The following is a 22,525-nucleotide window of genomic DNA, read 5'->3' on the forward strand; positions in this document are numbered from 1 at the left end:
TCCCATCTTTGGGGATGGAAGCATCCCCAAAGATCTGCAAATCAGGAAAAAAAAGACGTCATTGATCCTTCAGGTTTTGAGACTTGTGATCCTGGTTTGGTCCGGAGACTACGCTCTCTGTAAGCTGACCCAGCTGGCAGTTGTACTGCATTGTTCACGTTGCAGAGTGGCACATGGGAAACACAACTATAAATTTTGACAGCCGGCACGCCTACTGCCAGTGAGATCATCTGATAGGCAGGAGAACAACCCCAGGACTCGATGGAACAATGGTCAATTGAAAAGAGGAGCGAGTTCTTACGATTTGGGCAGGGTGTCCTTCCTTCCTCAGAGGAACACACTGGGTGTATTCAGCATGCTATGAAACAATAGTTCACAATAGATCAGCTAAAATGAGTATTAGTTCATGAGATGGCAAAATTTAATTGACCCTTGCATGTATTGTGTTAAGACCGAGAAAAAAAATACTCATGAGATCATGTGAGTTACAGTGCCAGGACAAACATAGGAGGAGACCCATCCTTTTATTCATGTTTTTATTTATAGTATTGGGTTTAACATCACAGGTATTCAGTGTGTTAGGTCTACATGTACAGTATCCTCCTTAATGTTCTGTTTTTCCATCTTATGGCATTCTCTCCACCATGTTTTACAGATGATGTAATGTGTTTCATTTCATAAGCCGTTTACTGTTATGGCACGGTATGGATCCAGTGCAAGTGTAGCGCGTGGCGAACACTAAAGCGGTCGCGCCAGAATGTCACGCTAAAAAGAAAGATTCTTTAAAATACAAGGGGGAGCAAGCGAGTCAGATACCACGGGCACAGAGAGGAAGCAGGTCTGATCAGAAACAGTTTATTACTAGGCCAGGGAGCACAAATAAAAACACCCTTAAAATGTATGTAATAAAATGTTTGCTCTCTACTAAAAACAATTCTAAAACCCGTAAAACTACCATTTTCTACATTCACTAAAACCCCCCTGCTATAATTAGGCCACATGTTCATTATGGGTCCATCAGCAGGCCAGGAATTCCTCCTTTAGAGCAGAGTCCACGCCAGCCCCGTCTTCAGCAGACAAGAAAGAGCCACCCATCTTCTTGTCCTTCCGCTGGCCCATCACTTCCCAGCCCGGCTTGCGTTCTGCACCCGAATCCATAATGTGACCACCGCCACAGCTCCCCTTGCGTCGGTGTCCTGCAACATAACAAATAGGGGCCAGAACAATGGTCCCAGAAGCGGCCCTGGCTCTTGGCCATGGTGACCCTCTCCCAATCCAGCTGCACCCAGTAAACAACAGTAGAGACCCTACTCACAAATGCAGGCAGAGGTAAACCTCTCCCCTGCTGCCAATCACACGCGTTGTCTCTTACTGTTGCCGTTCCATGAGGTCAGGACTTGGTCGCCGCATCACACTGGCCATCTCGCATTAACCTTCCAGCCTCTCTCCTTCAGTGCTCAGCTAGCCTGTATTTAAAAGGTCTTTACACAGCTGATAGGCCACCTCTGGACACACCCCTGCCTCAGCAGGTGGTCCCTATCAGCTAATTTGTCCCATGTGCAGCCAGTCCACAGTGGATAAAAACCATGTCACATAAAACACTAAAAACCATGCAATAGAAACAGAATAAAACCATGCAAACAAAACAACACTCATAAATAAACACTAAAAATCAGAATAAAAACAATATACAAGATAAATACAAATTTCCACTGTGTGACATCAGGATCCATACCGCTAACTGACTGCTGATAAAAGCAGCAGGATGAATCCTGAAGCGTAAAGGGCTCTCTGCCCAAGTTCAGCCAAATTTTATAAGACAGTGCTTCACAGCGTAAATAGATTTTGACTCAAAGCATACCGCAACTCCCAGCAGAGCAGCTTTTCAGTGACTGAAGATAAAACTGAATGCAGAGAGACGCACAAATGGGGTGCGAGTGGTTGCAGAAACGGCCTGGCAAAGCATCTCAAGGGAGGGAACACAGTAATTGTCCATGGGTTCGAAAATCCAGGGAGTGATTAAAGGATTTTCCTCCAAGTATTAAGAACACTTTATTTAAATACATTTAAAAATCCATTGTGGTGGTGTACAGAGGCAAAATAATAAATAATATAAATAAATAAACATTTTTTTAAAAAAGTACATTTAAAAAGTCACTGTCTGCAGTGTTTTTGTAGCTACTTTCATTTTCAGAAAGCTCACAATGAATTTTTAACAGTTTTTTTTTTTTTTTTTTTTAACAAGCACAATGGATAAACCCCAAAAAGTTGATTCTGTTCATCTGGATGTAGCGTTTTCAGTGGGAGAAACGTTTGTTCCTCATTCAGTCTCAACTGAAGAAGTTGCTAGAGTTTCTCCCACTGAAAAATCTACATCCAGATGAACAGAATCAACATTTTGGGATTTCCTTACCTGGATGATTGAGCCTGCATGAAATATTTTATAGTATTTTGAGGTTTTCTTCCAGTTTATTAAAAAAAAAGTACACGTAACACAAGGTTTTACAGTATTGCTGCCCCACAGATTGAACTTAGACAGAAAGGTACAACATGCAGTCTAAAGTTGCATAAGCTGACATTCGTAAGGAAAGCTTTAGCAACTAAAGACTTGGATTATTATAGTAAAGCGAGGAAAATTAGATCTTTTTTATTTCTTAGTTAAAACATGTTGTGTGGATTTCTGATAAAAATAAAAGTGCAAAATGATTTTGCACAGACCTTAAAGATACAGTACACAGTGTTTACTTTCATGACTTATTATATCTTGCTCTTTCTCCCACTCCCTTAACCTCAGGTACTTCATACCCTGTTTTCACTAGCACACCATCTCTTCCACCAGAATTCGCACTTCCCTTTCCAAATGTCAGCCTTGTCGCTTCTCCCATCACACCTGGAGAATCAACACAAAGTGTCCTCTGCCCTCTAAAGATATCACCCTCCACTGTGGTGGTCAGGTATGGCAAAAAAGAGTGAGTGATTATTTCAGGCTGACGTAGGTGGTCAGTGATAAGAGTCTGTGTGCACTAACTTGCTGTTCACTCATCTGTGCAGTTTAAAGCCTTTTTGGACAGTAAAATGATAGCTTGGTGTCACTCAGACATGGTGACCTTGTGGTATTTCATTGTTCAGAAAGGTTCACGAGGTTTTGACCTTGTGTTGAGCTTCTGAAATCTATGGTGCAAAGATCAGCACTCTGATTTTTATCTTGGATCAATTTCCAACTATTAAATATTTCAGTTGCTGTCATGACTTGTATTGAAATGTAAGAGGCAACGTCAAGAAAATGTCACCAAATTAACAGAATCATCTGCGTGTCTGAGGGAATTAATTGTGTATCTCCTTTTACAGGTTTGGAGATCCAGTCAAAGCTAACTGCTCCATACAAAGAATGGGGTATTTTGGCATTGGTTGGGAAGTCCCACTGGTAGGTTAATCAGTGTTTGATTATACACAGTGTTTTATATGTTGAGAACCAAACAACACCCACTAACTAAACTAAATATAAGGCTTATATCCTCACTTTGTAGTTTTATATAAGAGAGCTGTATATTTTCATCACACAGTCTTCACAACTTCATATCCAATGCAAAGAGAGTTATGATAAGTGTGAAGTGTATTGGGAAATAAAGACTGAGAAGTATTGAGAGTTGCACTGTGTTTGTGGATCTAAAGGACATGATAGGGTGCCAAGATAGGAACTGGGGTACTGCCTGAAGAAGTCAGGAATGGCAGAAGATGCAAGGATGGTGCCAGACATGTCTGAGGACAGCGAGACATTGGTGAGGTGTGAGTACATCAGGGATCGGCTGTGAGCCACTTCTTGTTGACAGTAGTGATTGATAGTCTGACAGATGAGGCGAGGCTGGAGTCTGCATGGACTATGATGCTCACTAATGAAATTGTGATCAGTAGTGAGAGTATGGAGTAGGTGGAAAAGAACCTGGAGACGTGGAGGTATGCTCAGAGGAGAAGAGGAATGAAAGTACAACCAAAACAGGATAGATGTGTAAATCAGAGGAAGACAGATGAAAAGGTTACCATGGAAGCAGCAGAAGTGGTGAAGGTAAATTCAATTCAATATTATTTATATAGGAAAAACTTTTTAACGAGAAGAAACCCATGGAAGAACCATGCCCAGGGAGGGGCAGGCAATTGTTGAGATTGGTTGGGGGTGAAGAGAAGGACACAGGAAAAAAAAGACACTGTGGAAGAGAGCATAATTTCAGCATAATTGTCAATAAGGAAAGTCTTAAGAGTAAACTTAAAAGTAAAGAAGGAATCTGTCTCCTAAATTCAAACTAGGAACTGGTTCCACCAAAGAGGAGCCCGAAAGCTGGAGACTGTCTCCCATTCTACTTTTTAATACTCTAGGAACCACATGTGAACTCAGTCTGACTGTGAAGTGATCTGATGGGGTGATACAGTACTAAAAATTCTTAAAAGACGTATTTTGGAATGATGATTTTGAATCTGATTCTGGATTTAACAGGGAGCCAATGAAGAGAAGACAATATAGAAGAAATATGTACTCTCTTACTAGTCTATGTCAGTATTCTTGCTGCAGCATTTCACCTCAAGTAAAGGCATTTCAGGGAGTTTTTAAGGCATCCTTATAATAATGAATTACCGTCATCGAGCCTAGATGTAATAAATGCATGAACTAGTTTTGGAGGTCCACCTACATTGTTCTTTGTAAAAAAGTGATTGCCCCCTAAACCTAATAACTGGTTGGGCAACCCTAAGCAGCAACAACTGCAATCAAACATTTGTGATCACTGGCAATGAGTCTTTTACAGCACTTTGGAGGAATTTTGGACCACTTGTCTTTGCAGAATTGTTGTAATTCAGCCAAAATCAAGGGTTTTCAAGCATGAATTACCTTTTTAAGGTCATGCCACAGCATCTTAATCTGATTCAGGTCAGGACTCCAAAGCAGTCCTGCTCTTTTTAAGTTAGAGGTGGACTTGCTGGAGTGTTTTGGATCACTGTCTTTCTGCAAAAACCAAGTGCTCTTCAGCTTGAGGACACAAACAGATGGCTGGATATTCTCCTTCAAGATGTTTTGGTAGATCCATGGTTCCATTTACCAGATCAAGTCTCCCAGATCCCTAGGCAACAAAGCAGCACTGGACCATCACATTACTGCCACAACGTTTTACTGTTGGTATGTCGTTCCTTTTCTGAAATGCTGAGTTACTTTTATGCCACAAGTAATGGGACACACCCAGTCTGACCATTTTTCAAGGCTTGGAGATCATCACGATGTTTTCTGGAAAACTGAACTACGCCTTTATGTTCCTTTTGCTCAGCAGTGGTTTTCATCTTGGAACCATTTGGGGACATTTTTGCCCAGTCTCTACCTTATGGTGATGTCATGAACACTGAACTGAAGCAAGAGAGGCCTACCGTTCTTTGTTCCGGGGTGGATGAGTCGTTGCTGAGGTCCTGGGGTAACTTTGTTCAGCCAGTGAAAGTTCACCACTGTTCCATGTTTTCGCCATTTGTGGATAATGTCTTTCACTGTGGCTCGCTGGAGTCCCATAGCTTTAGAAATGGCTTTATAACCTTATCCAGACTGAGATCTGAGTTACATCGTTTCTCACTTGTACCCGAATTTCCTTCGATCGCAGCATGATTTCTAGTTTTGGAGGACTTTTTGGTCTACTCTACTTTGTCAGGCAGGTCCTATTTAAGAGATTTGATCGATCACAGGTGTGGCAGTAATCAGACCTGTGTATGGCTACAGACGTTGAACTCCGCTTTTCAAAGACGTGATACACCACAGTTAATTTCCCCTTAATAATAAACACCATTTAGAAACAGCATTTTGTTTACTTGTTAATATTAAAATTAGTTTAATGGGCTGACACTTGAGTGGGATGAACACACACACACACACACACACACACACACACAAAAAATTGTGTTTATTGTTCATTGCCTTCACTTGAGGAAAAAAGAAAAAAATCTGAATAGCTTTGCGATTTGTTACCCTTTGCCACTCCAGAACCGTCCTAACTTTACATCACAAGGTTTTCTGATCTGGAGTGTTGAGAAGATGACTGACTGGACCATCAAGCCTGTGTGTTTTGCCCTATCTGAACAGGGAGGACAGTGTTACAGTAAACTCACCCTAATAGTCTACAGTAAGTCAACAGCATTATCCTTCTGACATGCATGAAGCACTTTACATGGCTGATATGCCAACCTCTCTCCACAGAGCCTCCAGACAGAGTATCCATCACATTTCTAAATCACAGTGAGTCACCGTTTGAGGGTGATCGGTATACTCTACAGTGCCACGTTACAGCGGTTGCGCCTGCTGAAAATGTCCTCGTGACCTTCTACAGTGGGGAGAAAATGCTGGCTCAGATGCACTCGAATACATCCAGTGAGAAGAAACCAGTGACTCAGAGCTTCACTCTGAACATCGTATCCAGTAAAGAAGACACTGAAGCTCAGTACTGGTGTGAAGCCAAACTTGAGCTGGGACCTGAAGGACCACAGCACCTTCCAGTGATGGCGTCACAAAGACTCTGTAAGTGAAACCAGTGATCTGCGCTACAAATTTTTGGAATTTATGTGGATTCTGTTTTTTAATTTCCCCTTTAGTTCTTTTTCCCCTCTCCACATCTTTAGGATCCCTCTTTGCTTTTTCTGTAAGGCCAAAAGGGTAGATGCAAGCTATTTGCTTCAAACACTGCAGCATCCATTTAAAACACGTACATTTTGAGCTCCAGTTCTGCCACCTGGAGCTTTCCCAGCATCACTGAACAACTACTTACCCAGGCTACATTTAATGTGCATATGGTTATCAAAGCTTAAAACAGCATAACAGCTCTGTAAGTATAACCTGATCTGCTCAGTGCGCAGGATGCAATATTATGGTAAAGCCACAACAGCATTTCCAAAATTGCTTTTTTACATGGGAGTGACAACCGTGCAGAAAACACAGCAAAGAACATATCAACACAGTTCAGGTGTGGATAATCCTAATATTTATTTACTTATTGACTGTGGAAAATGACCACCAGAGCTTCTGCCATAGTCACAATATATGCACTGTTAATAACATATGACTGAAGACTTTCTGCTCTACAAACCAGTTTATCACTCAAGAAGCATTTTAATGAGGCAATATAAAGCTGTTGTGTAATGTTTCCTCCTGCAATTTCAAGAATCACATATATAAACTACTTCAAATGAAACTGCACTCTTTGTTCTCCAGTCATATACCGTCAGCTGTAAAGTGTTACATAGAACTGCTTAAACCATATTTTTCTTCTTACTAGAAAAGTGAACAAACAGAGCTTCTTTCATTAGATAAAATGTATTAGGTGTCTTTTCTTCCACTGATTGTTTTTCCTTGTTTCAGTTGCACCACAGCTTAGCTGTCCTGTAAAACTTAAGGTGACAGAGGGCGAGAGATTCCCATGTGAGGTAACAGGAAACCCTCAGCCATCAGTGACCTGGTTCAGAAATGGGCAGATAGTTGCCCCACCCTCTCATTTAAATAAAAAGGATGCTGGAAATTACACAATCCAAGCTAAAGGATTATTTTCAAAAAACTTCACAGTGGAAGTGAAAATCCTTCCTGCCAGAGGTAGGGTTGTCTGCATTACTACTGAACACAATTAATGCTCCCTGTTAACATTTCTACTTTCATTGTTCCAAATCATCCTTCTTGGAGTTTGAGAAAGCTTTTGTTCTGATATATGATCATGTAAATGAGAAGAATCCTAAACTGAAGGTTTGGAGTAATCTTGTGCTGAAAACTGTTTCTTCTGCTTTCCAGGAACTGCAAACAGCTGTTGTGGACATTTCTTGCTGCTTGTTCTTCTTACCCAGATGATAACTCACGTGTAAAACCTTAAAAGTTCCTCTTTCCACGTTACTTGGATAAAAGTGCTCCTGCTGTAGAAAATGCAGAGAAATGTTCATTGCTGTGTCATTCCTTGTGTCCTTAAGGCTCAGCTTTGAATTTGAATGTCTTTATGTGCATTTCAAAGACAGTGGAGTCTCACTAAAAGCAGATTATGCTCTCTAGTTGTTCTTTTTAATCGTTTTGTTGCTGAACTTCTGTCCAGGTACATGTTCTTATGTAACTACCGTAAGCTGCCTTTGTTATCTGCCCAAAAGGCAAAGTTCACATCTTCCAGACTGAAAGCTTCTCTAGAAAGAAATTCACATTTTAGTCCTTAATCACTCAGTGTTCATGGGTATGTGAAAGCAGTATGATTTAGTTAAAAACAATTTACTTTTAAAGAGCTGAAACTGGAAATAAGGCGAGACAGTCCAGCAAAGGCATCCAGAAAGATATCTGGTTGTCTTATTTTCTTTTGAACATCACAATGGTGTTTCATTACTATTTGATATCTGAAGAAATGCTGAGTTACGCCCCCATCCTGCCATGTAAAGAATCCAAGAGTTTTTGGAAGGATTTTCTTTGGATTTGGAAAACTGGATCAATGTGTTGATGTGGGTGAGGGTAAAAAATTTAAATAAATCATTGGGCATAATGTATGTGTCAACCCACTGTCCAAGTGTCCTGCTCCACCCCCTTTTGGAAACTGTCTGGGTTAGCTGTCAAAGCAAAAGCTGCACCCAAATGGTACAAGAGGCTAACAGCCTGCTCTTTAGTTGGGTAACTTTAGACTTCCTCATCGTCCTTTAGGCTCGTTGAGACATTTTATTTTTACATCCTTATTCACAGCTCCTGCATTACTCCTTGCAATACTTTCATTGCACAATAAATTTCAGCTTAAATAAGCTGACTAGGCAGTTGAACTTTGTTGTTTTGAGTCATTTGTTACTAGCCTCAGTCAAGTTGGTAACATGAATCATTACTAAAACCTTCAGTTGCTGTACAAAATGTTAAGAAAATAAAGCACCAAATAAACAGCTATGACATGCTCTCTTTATTATGTATTAAGTGAAAGTGTGTAGTTTAAGACATTAACTTTGTTGATTTTAGTATAAGAACTACTCCATTAGAACCTCATGTGCCCAGTTCATCTTCAACGATTCTGCTCCATCTAAAAAGAAAAACATTTTATCTACTTGACAAAATGTTGATTATAAAGCTTTTATTTTGACATTGAAACTTATTGGAATACATAAAGCATCTTGTAGCAATTGATGTGTTGCGTTTGATAAAAACGTAAACTACTAAACCATGATGTCACACACTGGTTTGGTCCCACAATGAAGTTTTTGCTGCCATTGTCGTTTAGAAACCATTAGCTAACACACATCCTGGATAATCCTCTCACTCTTAGAAGACAGAATGCAGGTTTCAGGATTTTGGAGCCAATTTTGAACCTTGGAGCTACAGCCATCTTTTATTTTGTCTAAATATGAGATTTGAATTTGAAATTAATTTTGTTTCAAGTACAAACATGTCCCTTCGGTTGTTGATTTTTGTCATTTTGAGCATTTCTGATCATTTTAGTTCAGTTCTATAAAACTGCTATCCAATTAATTCCCTAAATCATTGGAGTGTCCCCTTTTCATCCCCTTTTATTAAGACAGAAAGAAAACTGAACATGAGGAGCACTACTCTAAATTCAGAGTTGTTGTAATGTTAGAGTAAAAAGAAAATATACAACTTACTGCATGTCTTTGTTGAAGGTTGTCATTTTGTAGCACCATCACCTTCAGAGACTCTGTGCACCTGAACAGCATCTGCATGTTTGGTGCCTCCAACCTGAAGCATCTGAGGCAAAATGTCACCACATATACTCTGTGCTGGGAAACCAACTGGGCTGGACTGAGGAGGAGGAGGAGGGAGTAGGGGAGAACTCTGTGTCTCCGAGAAGCTCCAGTGATGAACAAAACACTTGGTTTTTGCAACTTCTGCTAGGAGCTCCTGGAGCCCTGGGAGGTGTTGCTCCTGAGCCAGGGCTTGTTCAGCAAGGAGATCCAGGAGGGAATGAGTGGGAGTCTCATCAACTTGAGATTTCTCCGACTCTGCATTTGAGGTGGCTCTGACATTCATTTCCACTTTTTTGACCTCGCCCTTCTTCGTGGCAGCACCCTCGTGAACAACAGAACTGAGTCTATCGGAGCCTTCGGTGAAGGCAGAAGCTGCTCCTCTGGACATTTCTGTCAGTGGTGAATTTCCCCAATCGTCATTACAGTCATCTGAGAATGAACATGACTGCTTCTTCTCACACTTGGCCTTCTTCGTTCTAAACATGTGAAACAATGCTTGCATTTTTGGTAAATAACTTTAAACATTTTATGTAGAAATTCATACAAGTAACAGCATTTAATTCCGCCCATCGCTGCACTCACAGTAATGACGAGAGATGTAACAATTTCCTGCTCTCCTTCATCAGAACCCTGAGAGAGAAAAAAGACATTTAAGTCGTAACATGTGTATAGTTAAAAGTATGAAAATAAAGTTTCAGGACTGAAACTGCACCATTATAGTTTACCTTGATTGCATCCACCCTTTTGGCCAAAGCGGTTTGACCTCATTGTCAAGAAAGATCTTGAGATGCTCTTCAACCTCCTGTTCCCCCTTCCTTTCCTTTTTATAATTGTCTGCTTTTGCTTTCAGCACTTGGCCCAAACACTCTCTAAATGACAGAACAGGTCAAAGTGTCCGTTTTCATGGACTAAAGCACAGTTTTAAAAGATCTTACTGAAATAAAACATGTTAACACGTGATTGATCTTTACAGCTTACCTGATCTCCTCATTCCACTTGAACACTTTCTTAGGACCTGCTTTTCTCCCAGTTTTCTCCTCATCATTGTCCTCTGTTGCTCTTTAGATAAACAGAAAATGCCATTATCACAGAGGGCTAGGGATGGTTTCCAGTAGTCCAATTCTCTTTGCAAGCACCTGCACAGCCAACATGCTAATGCTAAGCTAGCCTAGAAGCCAGAGTGCTGTTCAAGCTGAGTAAATGCTGATCCCAGCCTAGCAGTTGCATGTACATGCTGTAGAGTAATGCTCATGTCACATCTGCCTTTTTGAAATTGTACAATTTGGTTGTGTCAGCCATAAGAAAAGATTGTAATATTTAAATACAGCCACAACTGTGGCTAAGAATGGGAGATGAGACAACGTGGTAAGTAGGAAAGGAGATTTTATTTTGTTAAATAAAATTATAGACACTAGTAGCTGATAGTCTCACCTCCATTTTCCAAGAATAAATGAACTTACTTTGAAGTCTTGACTTGTTCATACGCCTGACATTCTTCATTGAAACATGAAATCTGCTCAGGCATAGATCTTCCAATGGCATCTTTAAGTTTCTGCATGGGATTTTCCACCCCAGGGGGCTCCCCCTTATCAAGAGGGCATAAAAAGCAGGTCACACAAGTATAAATAATTTACAACTCTGTAATAGAAATGCAGCTGAACACATGAGCACACTCACCACTTGTGCGATTAGCAGTTTCTTTACACGTTTGAGAAGCGTATCTCTGCTACAGGGCAGGAAAGACGACAGGTGTGTGTACACCTTGGAGCGCAGTGACCCACTCTGCTCCCGACACTGTAACTCAATGCTGTGCCGAAACACCAAGAGCAGAAACATGCATTTAAACACCACACTCAATATCTCAGGTGGAACAGGTACACATTTAGTTAAAGGGTTAGTGAGTTATATACTGCTTTGTATACCTTTGAGCATGCAGCCATAAAAGCGGCTTTGTGACGCTGCACCTACATAGCTACTATCTTTGTATGCCATGCTAATCTGTGTGTAAACCGGTTAAAATTTGCGAAGGAGATTATTTGAAATCTTAGGCATGAGTATAGGTATAACAAGATTTTTGATCAGATAATCACGTGTGTAGCAAATTTAAGGTCAAGATCAAGGTTTGCAGGTCAATACCTGAACTTGAAGCAGGCACTGTCCAACTTTTTCTTACACGAGCATTCAAGTTCCACAAAACGTGATCACCTAATATAAATAAATACCACTTCCTAGTAGTTTCTGAAAGAATGAGTCATTGAGGTATATCTATCACTATATCTACATACATACACACACTCAGCCTGGCCTTATATAGACGCACCATCTCCATGACAAGATTATTATTCCTCATTTCTTTTTGTTTTTAATTCTTTGCCCTTAAATTCAGCATCATTCTTTAAAATAATAATAATAATAATAATAATAATAATAATAATAATAATAATAGCAGCAGTTTGTATGCTGTGCATGTCTGTGCTGAAGGACTTTCACTTAAACTTGCAAAGAGAAATATGTTCTGTTCACTGTTAATGGTTTTACATTTGAATATGTTCACTTGGGAGAACTCACTCTAGCAGGATTGAGTTGATATCTGGACTGAAGAACTTGAGTTTTGACTCTCCCTCTGATATCTTGGCCGCCTAAAAATCAGTGTAAACATTGCTCATTAAACTGCAATCAGTTTGTCAACCTATACAGTGTGCACAGGCATTTCCTTTCAGCAGAAATACATAACATCTCACCACTGTGAGGTTTCTAATGCTGTCTTTCAGTGCTGGAGGAAGTCCCTCTGGCAGCGGGGCGCTCTGTGATGTAGAACTGGAATCTGACACAAGCTGGGTTTGCTCTGGTTCACATTTCTCCAGAAAATTATTCTTTGAAGTTGAAGTTCGGGTTTTGGGATCAGAAAAGGTGTCGAGCTGCACGGAATCATCAGTTTTGCTTTGGATCAGCTGCATCTCTAATGCTGGTTGAGGAAGTGATTTAGGCGATGAGATCTCTTCACTGACTTCTAACAGAGAGTCCAGATCAATATCAAAATCTACTGTGCTGGCTGCTTGAATCAGAGCTTGGTCATTGGTTGAACCAATTAAACTGAGAAGAGGGTCAGTTAGCCCCATGCCTCCACCCCCACCTGCATCCGCAGGAAACAGAGGGGTTACTGTTGCACCCAGATTTGCAGCTGCCTTGTCCCTCGCTCTCTTCTGTCTCTCTCTCTCCTTTTCTTTTTGAAACTTTTTCAGCATGCTGGTGACGCTCAGAGTCCTAACAGCCTTTTTCTTCTTTTTGATCTCCATCTCATCAGTCTGCCCAATTTCAGACATAGAGCTACAAAACAAGAAAATTACAAGGGAACAATTTAGTGTTGTTAAGTCAGCTTTACAGCATCAGTATCTAACTTTGGTCAGCCTCACCTTAACTTATGATCCATGTTGCTTTTTATCTCTCCATCTGCTCTGCACAGCTTCTTCCCTGGCTTCTCCTGATCATTATTCAGTTTACGTTTCTGGGAAATTGTTCAAAGGCATGTTAAACAACTCAAAAACGTTATAAAGAACCAAAATGTTGGTGCAAAATTTCCTTTTAAATCTATTTAGCAGATTTGCCAAAATATTCAGCGTAGCCAGTCATGTACTCTTACTGCTTACTTTTGTCATCTCAATCGTTTCCTCTTCGGCTGTGAGGTCATCGTCTTCGGTGTCAGAGGCCTGGCGGAACTGCAGCACGCCCGAATTCACATAGAACCCACCAAATTTGGTGGTGATGGAGCATGGCACGAACTCGTCATACTAAAAGCAGTATGTAATACAATTACAGAAACTACTGAGGGACTGTATAACCACAAGCAGTACACATGATGGCTGTTGAGAGCTTTCACGTGCAGCAGCGAGCTAATGCTTAAGCAGAAAGAACATTTACTCAGTGGTGAGTGAGGTCATTGTCATAATCTAGAAATCAAACCGTCTTTTTGTGCAGCACAGCAGGCAAGGACGAGTTTATACCAGCTGTGAGAAATTTCAAAAGGTGTTCTAACACCGACTCACAGCCTCAGAGTTGTCAATGAAAGAATCCTCGTCATCATAACCAAATCCGATGTCGATCAAGTCCTGGATGCGGTCCTTTTTTTTCTTAGGTTTGGCACCCTGTATTGAGAGGAAGCATAACATTACTGCACCATTTACAAATATTTATCATAGTGATTGCCACCTTCTGTTCACACATCAGTTTAATCTTATAGGTTAATAAGGTAATTTGTTTTTTAAATAACAAAGGGAGTAACAGGCTGCTTTCGGAGGCACAACCTGTGTTACCAAAAGTGAACATAATTTATTAAGCCTTAATATATGAACGTTCTCTTTATCACATTGTATTGGATTCTCAGGTTATCGTGTCCAGGCTGACCTCTGGGCCACCCAGCTGTAGACAAGCACCCATCAACCCTCACAAAAAACACCGAAACCCCCCCCCCCCAAACAAAATCTGTTTACATGTTTACAAGAGTAAAAGGCTACTCACATATTTTTCTTCCAACTTCCTTGCAATGGCAGCGACTTCATCGTTCTCCCTCTTTTCTTCCTCCTCTAGTCTGCTCAGTGGTCCTTCAATTTTTGACTGACTTATCTGAAACCCATTAAATGCCATGCCAGCCATTGTTTTACAGGAAATTGAACACATGTCTGGCTCCAATGCAACCAGCATGTTTATTAGTTTTTCATGAGATTAACAAATCAAGTCATTCAGAATAGCAATTTACTCCCACTGTGAGTGTTAAAGCAGATCTTTGTCCCACTTTGACTATTATCTAACTTTTAAACCCAGCTCTGGCTTTAAAAAGTTAGTTTTTTAACCCACTTTTGAAACTAAGCAAAGGCTGCTGCTGAATTAGCAATGCAGTTCCAACTGAATTAAAACTGAACTGCTTTTTGTGTGTGTAATACCTTAAATGGTTTACAATTTCATGTGGTTAGCCAAAAGCCTAAAAAATATTTAGCCTACTTAACCCAGACTAACTACAGTCACGGGTCTGTTTGTATCTTAACTGGTTACAGGTTAGGAGGGTGGAGGTCGTGACTTAATCCCACCTTGTCATCAACAAGCTGCCTGTAGCTGAACTCCGGGAAGCTCCGCTCGTCGGGCTCAAATAATGTGAGGACGAGCCGGACTGTTTCGGTGTCAGCGGGTCGATCTGAGCGGGATTCTTCCATCTGCGGAACCCCTGACGGACACCTGTGGGTCGAAGGCGAGTTAGAAGAGGGCGCATCACTGCTGAGAGTAAACAGCTGAACTCTCCGGGGTTCAGCCATCCCAGCGACAGCACACCGGAGTCTGGTTTGGTTTGAACTGAGGAGACGGGCAAAGAGAGTTTAATTAAACTCAAACTGCGGCAGGTGTGCGCGCACGTGCCCAACTGTGTTACCTTGGCAAGCAATCCCGTTTGTTTAAAGCGAGGTTTATTTCTTTAAAGATGGTCCGTCTTCTTCGTTTCTCACGCATAAAACTCTCTCAGAACCAGGTGGAAGAAGAACGTGTTGAAAGAGAAACAGGATTCTGGGAAAACGTCTGTAAAGCTTTGGGAGTGCCAAGTACTGGCTCTGTATTATCCTAAGTATCCATCCATTTTCTTCCGCTTATCTATCAGTGGCGCCTCCAGATTTTTTTTCATAGGGGTGGCCAATATAGGCACCACTAAAAATATTGGGGATTGCGCACAAAAAACAGAATTTCCAGTTTTATTATGCTGTTGTCAAATATAGGTTGCTTGAAAAATATTGCAAAAAAGAGAGACGTTGTTATTAAAGTTGATATCACTGACAATAGGTAGGCCTACATATGAAAAGCAAATAAGATTTTGAAATCCATAATAATGTGTTCTAAACAGGAATAAATAATTATAAGTTAATGTTAATGTTTCAACTCATTGTAGGCTGTCTTTCTCTCTCTTGTGCTCACGTTTATTTGAATTATTACCAACATAAGACAGTTTTACCAGGATGGGCCATTAGGGAGGGCAGCAAATTTTCTGAGGGGGTGACCATTCTAATAAAAAATGTAGGTAATGTATTCATGCTGTTCCACAAGAGTTTTTAGTTATTTGGTTTGTGCATGGCAACAAGCACATGTCTCAAAGCAGATTTATGTAACAGTTAATATAAATAACGTGAAAAATACTTTTACAAAGAATAAAAAAAATTTTTTTTTTCAGTAGTTCTATTTGCAGAAGAGGAAGATTGTCTGAGTATGGCCCCTGCTGCTTCTTATCTGCTTTCTCAACACCTGGAAATCTCTGCCCTTGTGTTTACACTTTACAAAAAGTCCAAAGATTCTTGAACACAGAAGAAATCTTTGACATTATTTTCGGCCCAGGATGGAAGGTTTGGCTTTTGTGATCCACACTCCAGGCAACCAGATGGACTACCCTGGGCCCAGATGGTACTGGTACAGCTGTTGGGTTTCTTTTCACACATTTGGATGATCTTATAACAAAACTTAACAAAATGTTCACTAAAGTTAGGCACCAGTCGAGATGCTCATTTTGAACTGACGCCTGTGCTTTTTCAGCATTTAGATGAGCTTAAGCAAAGCACTCTGCCACATGTAAATTCTCCTGCCTAAGCAGTCAGTGCCCAGGGTTGTATTTCTCCTGTCAAAAGGGACACATCTCAGGTTTAAGTGCAGATAAACTTCAGCATGACAGTCTGCTAGAGGTAGCTTCTCATAACTAAATAACCAAAAAACAGAAACAAAGATTTCTAAGGAAAAACTTAAGAACTTTGACATTGGAAACAAAATTGAGAATTATCATATGCTAAGAAAAAATCACAACAGAGAAAGAGATACGGCAGTGAGATTTGCGAGAGTTTAAAATTCATATCAACAAGCTCATTATCATCAAGACAGAAGTTTCCAACAAAAACAAACGTCATACATCACAAACCGATACCAACAGGACATCGGCTTTAAGCAAAAGCAGAGGTTAGTTTGAAGAGTCTTAAAAGGCTTATATCACCACTCGTTATGCAAGGGATGCAGCATTTACATTTAAACAACGGCTAAGAATAAGACAAACAATGTGTAACAAATGCAAACGACTGAGTAACACCATGCAGACTGCAATAGACATTAGAGGAAGATGCAAAATAGACACCAAAATGACAGTTTCGATCACAAATAAAAAGTGGGCTTACCAGCCCTAACCCTTAGGACAAACTTTTGCCTTATGAGAAAGTTTATTAGTTTGCCATAATGAATGCCACCATTCAGAACAGTGCATGCTTCCAAATAACAGAAAGAGAGGGTGGATCTGTCACACTTGCCAAAGACAGCTTAAAATGGTAATACGTCTCCCCTAGCAATAGCTAATAATTTACAGCTTACAGATATTCCAAATGAACTGTGCGACCTGAACATATTAGAGAGGCATCTCATTGCCAAGTGCATAGCATTTGCCAAAGTAATCCCTCTTCCAAAAGGCCAACAAAAGAGCTGTTCATGGCAATGTTGTCTGTGTGCTCGCTGAGGTACAAGAAGTAGTGAAGTTACCAAGACTGTAGCATAATCGCTCATAACTTGAGATCCATTTCTCAAAGGGCATCAGCTGTTTCAGGCTGTGACATAGAATAAGCTCCTCATAAGCTTGTGAGGACTTTGCTTAAACACCATCCAAAGTATGAGGACGTAACAATCAGAGATACACCTGACTTATGCGACCCAACGTTAGACAGTGATGAAGGTGACTTCTGCTCCGCGGCTGCTGAGTGAGCCCTCATCTGGGACTCTCCTCAGCTCTTACTGGAACAGTGGCGCGGCTGCCCCTCTGTTGGTCTTCCTTGGTCTCTTGTGTTCTGGGGGCCTCTGGATGTCTGGAGTTTTGATCTCCTCCATACCCGCTTCACACCCTGGAGGACGGGGCTGTGGCCCCCCCACACTCCCTAGCAGATCATTACATGGAGAAACCTTTGGAATGCAAGCATGCTGATCCACACAGGTATGCACACATGGGTATTCACAGACGCGGACTAAAGCTTTCTTGGCTGCTGCCTCAAAGCACACTGTGCGCTGTCTATCTTGCGTGCTGCACAATATCGTTTATTATTTAGTAAATATTGATATCTATGACTAGCTAGTTTATTGTGATGGTGCTTTGTTTTCTCTATTATTATGTTGCTCTTTGTTGTTTGCTGTCTCCTCTGTTTGTTTTTTTTTGTTTGTTTTTTTTTTTTCTCCATACAGGTGACCCAGGAGTTCTTTTTTTTTTCTCTCTCTTCCCCCCCCTTCTCACCGTCTCTTCTCCCCTTTGGTTTTCTTTCTTTCTCTCCCCCTCTCTCTCTCATTCATTCCCCCTGTCCTATTTATTTAAAAAAAAAAAAAAAAATGACAAAGGATGAACTGAAGCTCTGCCATCACGTAATGTCGCATACTGCTGTTTCTGATGTCATTTAGAAAAAAAAAAAGAAAAAAAAAAGACAGTGATGAAGGTTCAGACTCTGATGGATAGAGATGATTACTTTGAGGAAAATTTAAGGGGAATTGACAGGTTTGAGACTGAGGCACTTTGTGATGCTGAAAGTGATCCTGAAATTGCTGAAAGAGTTAGGAGTAAATCAGGTTATTTACGGGAACCAGAGCCTCAATCAAATAATTGAGGCTCTGCCAACTATAAAAATCTTCCCTTGTGCCCGACTGTTTAACAGGAAACAGAGTCCTTTCTTCAGTTCAGCAACCCTTCATTAGAAGTGGCTGGGTCAATAAAGTAAGAGGCAAAGATGTGAATTACACACATTTCTGGACCTCAAACCTGTTAAAGAACACTGGTTTCCTCCGTCTTCAGTAGTGAAATGCTTGCACTGTACGACCATTACACATTTATTTGATTTACTGCGAACTGCCTCAATTGATCATATGCACGTTTTCTGCATTAGACTTTTTAGACCTCTCTAAAAAAGTTAGACCTCTCCAGCAGCTGAGAATCTGCACCCAGTGACCGAGAGAGGACAGACAGCAGAGACCCTGAGACCAGATGATCCTTTTGAGCTGCACTCCGTCTCCAGGTACCTTAAAAAGAATAAAATGAGCAGTGTGCCACTCTGTGAAACATTTATTATATGCTCAAGTTTTCATATTTCTGTCTTTTAACTCCACTGCCATTACATCACCAAATGAGTATGTTTGATTAAGGTTTGATCAGCATGTTAATGAATGTAACATGACATTTCTCACCATTTGATGTCAAATATATATTTGCATTATCCATGTTTTGCATACCAATTCTCTATCTACTATTGACTTCTGAGAAACACAAATTTCTGATTCCGCTAATCAAAGCTATGCAGAGTCGTGTCGACTGAAGTGGAGCACATAGTGATTCTGCATGGACTCAGCATTAGCCGAGATGAACCTAGGCACTGCGTAAGTGCATAAAAAGCCTTAGCTATGACTATGGCTTATGCACACATTTATCTCACCACTCAGTGACTGTTAAATTCAGTGAAAATGTCATGGTGTTGAATGTTAACTTCCTTTTGTTTTGTGCACTGCTGTTTAACAGGAAGTGAAGCCCTTTCTATAGCTTGCACACACATCATTGCATATTATATATTTCAGATCAATACTCAGTAAGTGCATTTTTTCCCTTCCCGTCTTCAAATGTCTCAAATCTTTTATTCCATGTACATTATGTAAATGTATTTACTTTCTTTTGGATTTTTGTGCATCTGTGAATATTGTACTTTTCAGTCTCATTGAGTTAAATCTATGTTCTGGCATATGCAAGTTTTTCATGTAGGCATGTGCTGATGTCATAGTAGAGACTATTCACGGCCACGTTAAGGAGAAGACGACGTTCACATGTGGACGAGGAGGAATAAGCTGAAAGAAATGGAGAGGGCATCCAAGGGACTATTGTGTGATCCATTTGCAGTCATCTGGAGAAAATCTAAAGAAAAAGTTCAAAAAGTCAACTGAAGGTGATCTTTGTTTTTGACTTAAGAAATTAATAATTATGGTAATTCACTTTTCAATACTGACACAATTGATGTAAGACAAAACTTCATCAGAATTGGTAAAAAACAAACAAACAAACAAACAAACAAATAAATAAATTTATAGGTCGATTGTTTTTTTCACATGTATCATTTTTATAGAGCACAAAAGAAATGGTTGGATCTGAAATACCAGCCACCTCCAGCAAAAAAATCAAGAAGGAGAAGAAAAAGAGGAACACTGCTGATACATTACAGGTAACATGTTTAATGTAATAAGGGTAATTAGGAAAAGTGGAGACAGCCGTGGAGAACAAGAAGCAGCTCAACTGAATTAGAAAAGAAACAGGAAACAAAACTAAAAGCAAAGCATATGTCAAACTAACTTTCAAAGTTAAATGGAAAATGTTTGAATTAAACAGGAAAACACAAATGAACTAAATAAAGCAGAAATGAAGACTGAGGGAGGAATTAAACGAAAGCAACTCAGAACTAACAAAACTGAACACGCTAAGAACGAACACAGCAGTTAATCATGTTTCTTTATTTGGAAATCCACAGAAATCTATTGTTTCCCCACAGCACTGCAGAAAAAAGAACTTGTTGCTGTGGTTCTGTCTCAGATCAAAGGCAGTAACTTTCTTTTTCAGCACAGTGAGCTGAAATTATTAGAACCTCATCGTTGGTTAACAAAGTAAGTTATGTGTCTAAAACAGAATCCAAATAACTGTAACTTCAATTATTGTGTTAAAATAATCCTTTGAACACACAAATATTATAAGCATGCCTGGCTGCTAACATGTTCTTCTCCCCGAAACCAAAGACTTAACATTAGGAAATGTTAAGCATTACCAACATTAAGCATTAGGGAGTTAAAATCTTACAGGGCATCTGTACATTCAGTGGGGAAAAAACTAAGCTGTAAGATATCACACTGTATTTTAAATTGAACAGGGATTTAATTGTTTGTAAAATGCTAAATAATGACCTGTTTTACATCCTTTGTCTGTCCCTCCTTCTAAAATATGTCTCAACGAAATAGAAAGTGCCTTGTAATACACTGAACCCCAATAAGAGATCCAACAAGTTGGATGTGGGCGTCTGTGAGTACTGTTGTATATACTGAACCACTACATCGCTGCTTCCTGTCTGGGGCAAGAGAGATACTGAGGATTAATATAGAACAGCTGTCCAGGAGCTCTGCGATGTCCTGGTCAGGACTTTAATTTTCTTTTTTAACAGTGTATATTTTGTCAAAGCAATAAAAAGTCTGAGATCAAAGAATCACCAGAGCAGGTAGCTCTATATTTTTGACTTCTTTCACCTAAGCCTACTTGCAAAGGTGAAGCCATTTCTCTGTTTCAGAGACTTTGAAAAAGCAATCAATACCTTTAATTCATCTCGCCTTGACTTCTGCAACAGCCTCTATGGTGTTACTTCGTCATTAATTGGCCGACTACAGCTGGTTCAAAACCCCGCGGCAAGGTTCCTGACTGGCACACACAAACGAGAGCACATATCCTCTATACTTGCCTCGCTACACTGGCTGCCAGTTAGTTTTCAAATTTATTTTAAGATCTTGACACTTGTTTTTAAAACATTGCATCTGATCTTCTAAATTGGTATACTCCGGTGAGATCTTTGAGGTCTGCAGACCAAATGCTTCTAGTTGTCCCTAGGTCTAGCTTAAAACAGAGATCAGGTTTTTGCTGTGACTGCAAAGGGAATTAGGCTCCCTTTCCCGTCTCCGGCTGTAATCAGCCGAGCAACCTGTTGCTTGGCCCGTAAACGTGTTAACCACGACACTACGGAGCCACAGAACACAACGAGAACGCAATTGTCTTTATTTTCTCAGGAATTTTTCTGCAATTAGGGATGAAACTCTGCAAACTTGTGGAGCAGTTACACACATAGGAGGAATGTGTTTTCTTTATATCAAATATCATGGATGGCTTTTAATTTATTTTTGATATTAAGTCATCACATTCAGTTAATCTTGTTGAATTTAAGCGTAACTGTCTTTTATTTTCTTGGGAATTTTGTAGTAACTTATGATGAAATTGTGCACACGTATAGAGTGAGTGAGCCAAAAGACATCCGCATCTCAACGATCAAGCATGACTTATTTACATTTTTTTAATAACTGAAAATGGATACAGGAATGCCATGAAGAAATAACAGATGTTACAAACACAAAAGGAAGAATCAAGGATATAACTACACAAAGGCTGATTAGAACAGCCCGAATGAATTAGCACAGTTGTAGACAAACACCACAATGAGCGCGGGGAGGAAGTAAAGCTAAACAAGCAGAGACAAAATTGTATCAAAATAAAACAGCTAGTGTAGCACAGTAACTGACATCAACCTACACATAGGGGAACTGACAAAAAAATAAATACATTTAAGGAGGTCTAATGGCTAATATTCACATTGGCACTTTTTGACCCAATTCCAATTAATGTCTCTGCATTAGAAGGAATCACCAACGTTTCCTCAGTCTTTCAGAAAAGTCCTCCATTACACTCACAGTGGTGTTTTTCACCTATGTTCTTGCTTTTTCTGTGACGAGTTCAAATTCAAAAAAGGTTAAAAAAAAATTAAAAACAAAGTATTAAACCCCTGTTTAAAACCTCATTTAGAAACATTTTCAAACTCAGAATTAAAAAGAAATATTAAAAATCTTTTAAAAATATAATTTAAAAAGAAAAATTGGAATCCAGGAATTGGATTAAAAAAAATCAGTCTGACTTTTGCTTTCAATTTCTTTGTCCTATTAGCTGTTGGATTAATTGTTGGATTATCTTCTCCATTCAGCATATCCGACCGAGACT

General features: G+C 39.9%; 3 protein-coding genes across 4 annotated transcripts in view; 1 reads left to right on the plus strand and 2 right to left on the minus strand.

Moving 5' to 3' along the window:
- The window catches only part of LOC146667672 (caspase b-like), a 16,972-nt gene extending 14,042 nt beyond the window's left edge, over positions 1 to 2,930 (minus strand). Inside the window, exon 1 of the mRNA XM_085409328.1 lies at positions 2,790 to 2,930. The gene's annotated coding sequence lies outside the window, so the exon portion shown is untranslated. The remainder of the gene's footprint in view (positions 1 to 2,789) is intronic.
- LOC146667673 (hemicentin-1-like) overlaps positions 1 to 8,910 on the plus strand; it is a 9,670-nt gene extending 760 nt beyond the window's left edge. Inside the window, exons 2-7 of one of the 2 annotated variants that reach the window (XM_085409326.1) lie at positions 2,795 to 2,954; positions 3,349 to 3,424; positions 6,008 to 6,146; positions 6,221 to 6,538; positions 7,376 to 7,603; positions 7,796 to 8,910. In XM_085409326.1, coding sequence (XP_085265452.1) covers positions 2,795 to 2,954; positions 3,349 to 3,424; positions 6,008 to 6,146; positions 6,221 to 6,538; positions 7,376 to 7,603; positions 7,796 to 7,866 — 992 coding nt within the window. In that variant the 3' untranslated portion in view covers positions 7,867 to 8,910. The remainder of the gene's footprint in view (positions 1 to 2,794; positions 2,955 to 3,348; positions 3,425 to 6,007; positions 6,147 to 6,220; positions 6,539 to 7,375; positions 7,604 to 7,795) is intronic. The other variant, XM_085409325.1, reaches the window with a different exon arrangement.
- Positions 8,904 to 15,017, minus strand: LOC146667674 (ubinuclein-1-like). Its single transcript, XM_085409330.1, has 14 exons — positions 14,796 to 15,017; positions 14,230 to 14,334; positions 13,758 to 13,856; positions 13,362 to 13,502; positions 13,128 to 13,219; positions 12,456 to 13,041; positions 12,283 to 12,353; positions 11,392 to 11,521; positions 11,175 to 11,299; positions 10,693 to 10,773; positions 10,440 to 10,583; positions 10,297 to 10,344; positions 9,613 to 10,190; positions 8,904 to 9,035 (listed from the first exon to the last, which is right to left on the minus strand). Exons 1-13 carry the CDS (start codon positions 15,015 to 15,017, stop codon positions 9,635 to 9,637), a joined length of 2,400 nt encoding a protein of 799 aa, XP_085265456.1. The 3' UTR covers positions 8,904 to 9,035; positions 9,613 to 9,634.
- Positions 15,018 to 22,525: the final 7,508 nt, after the last annotated feature.

The sequence above is a fragment of the Rhamphochromis longiceps genome, linkage group LG6, assembly GCF_057381845.1.
Source record: "Rhamphochromis longiceps isolate RC_006_pf linkage group LG6, R_longiceps_female_GT1.1, whole genome shotgun sequence".
NCBI lineage: Eukaryota > Metazoa > Chordata > Actinopteri > Cichliformes > Cichlidae > Rhamphochromis > Rhamphochromis longiceps.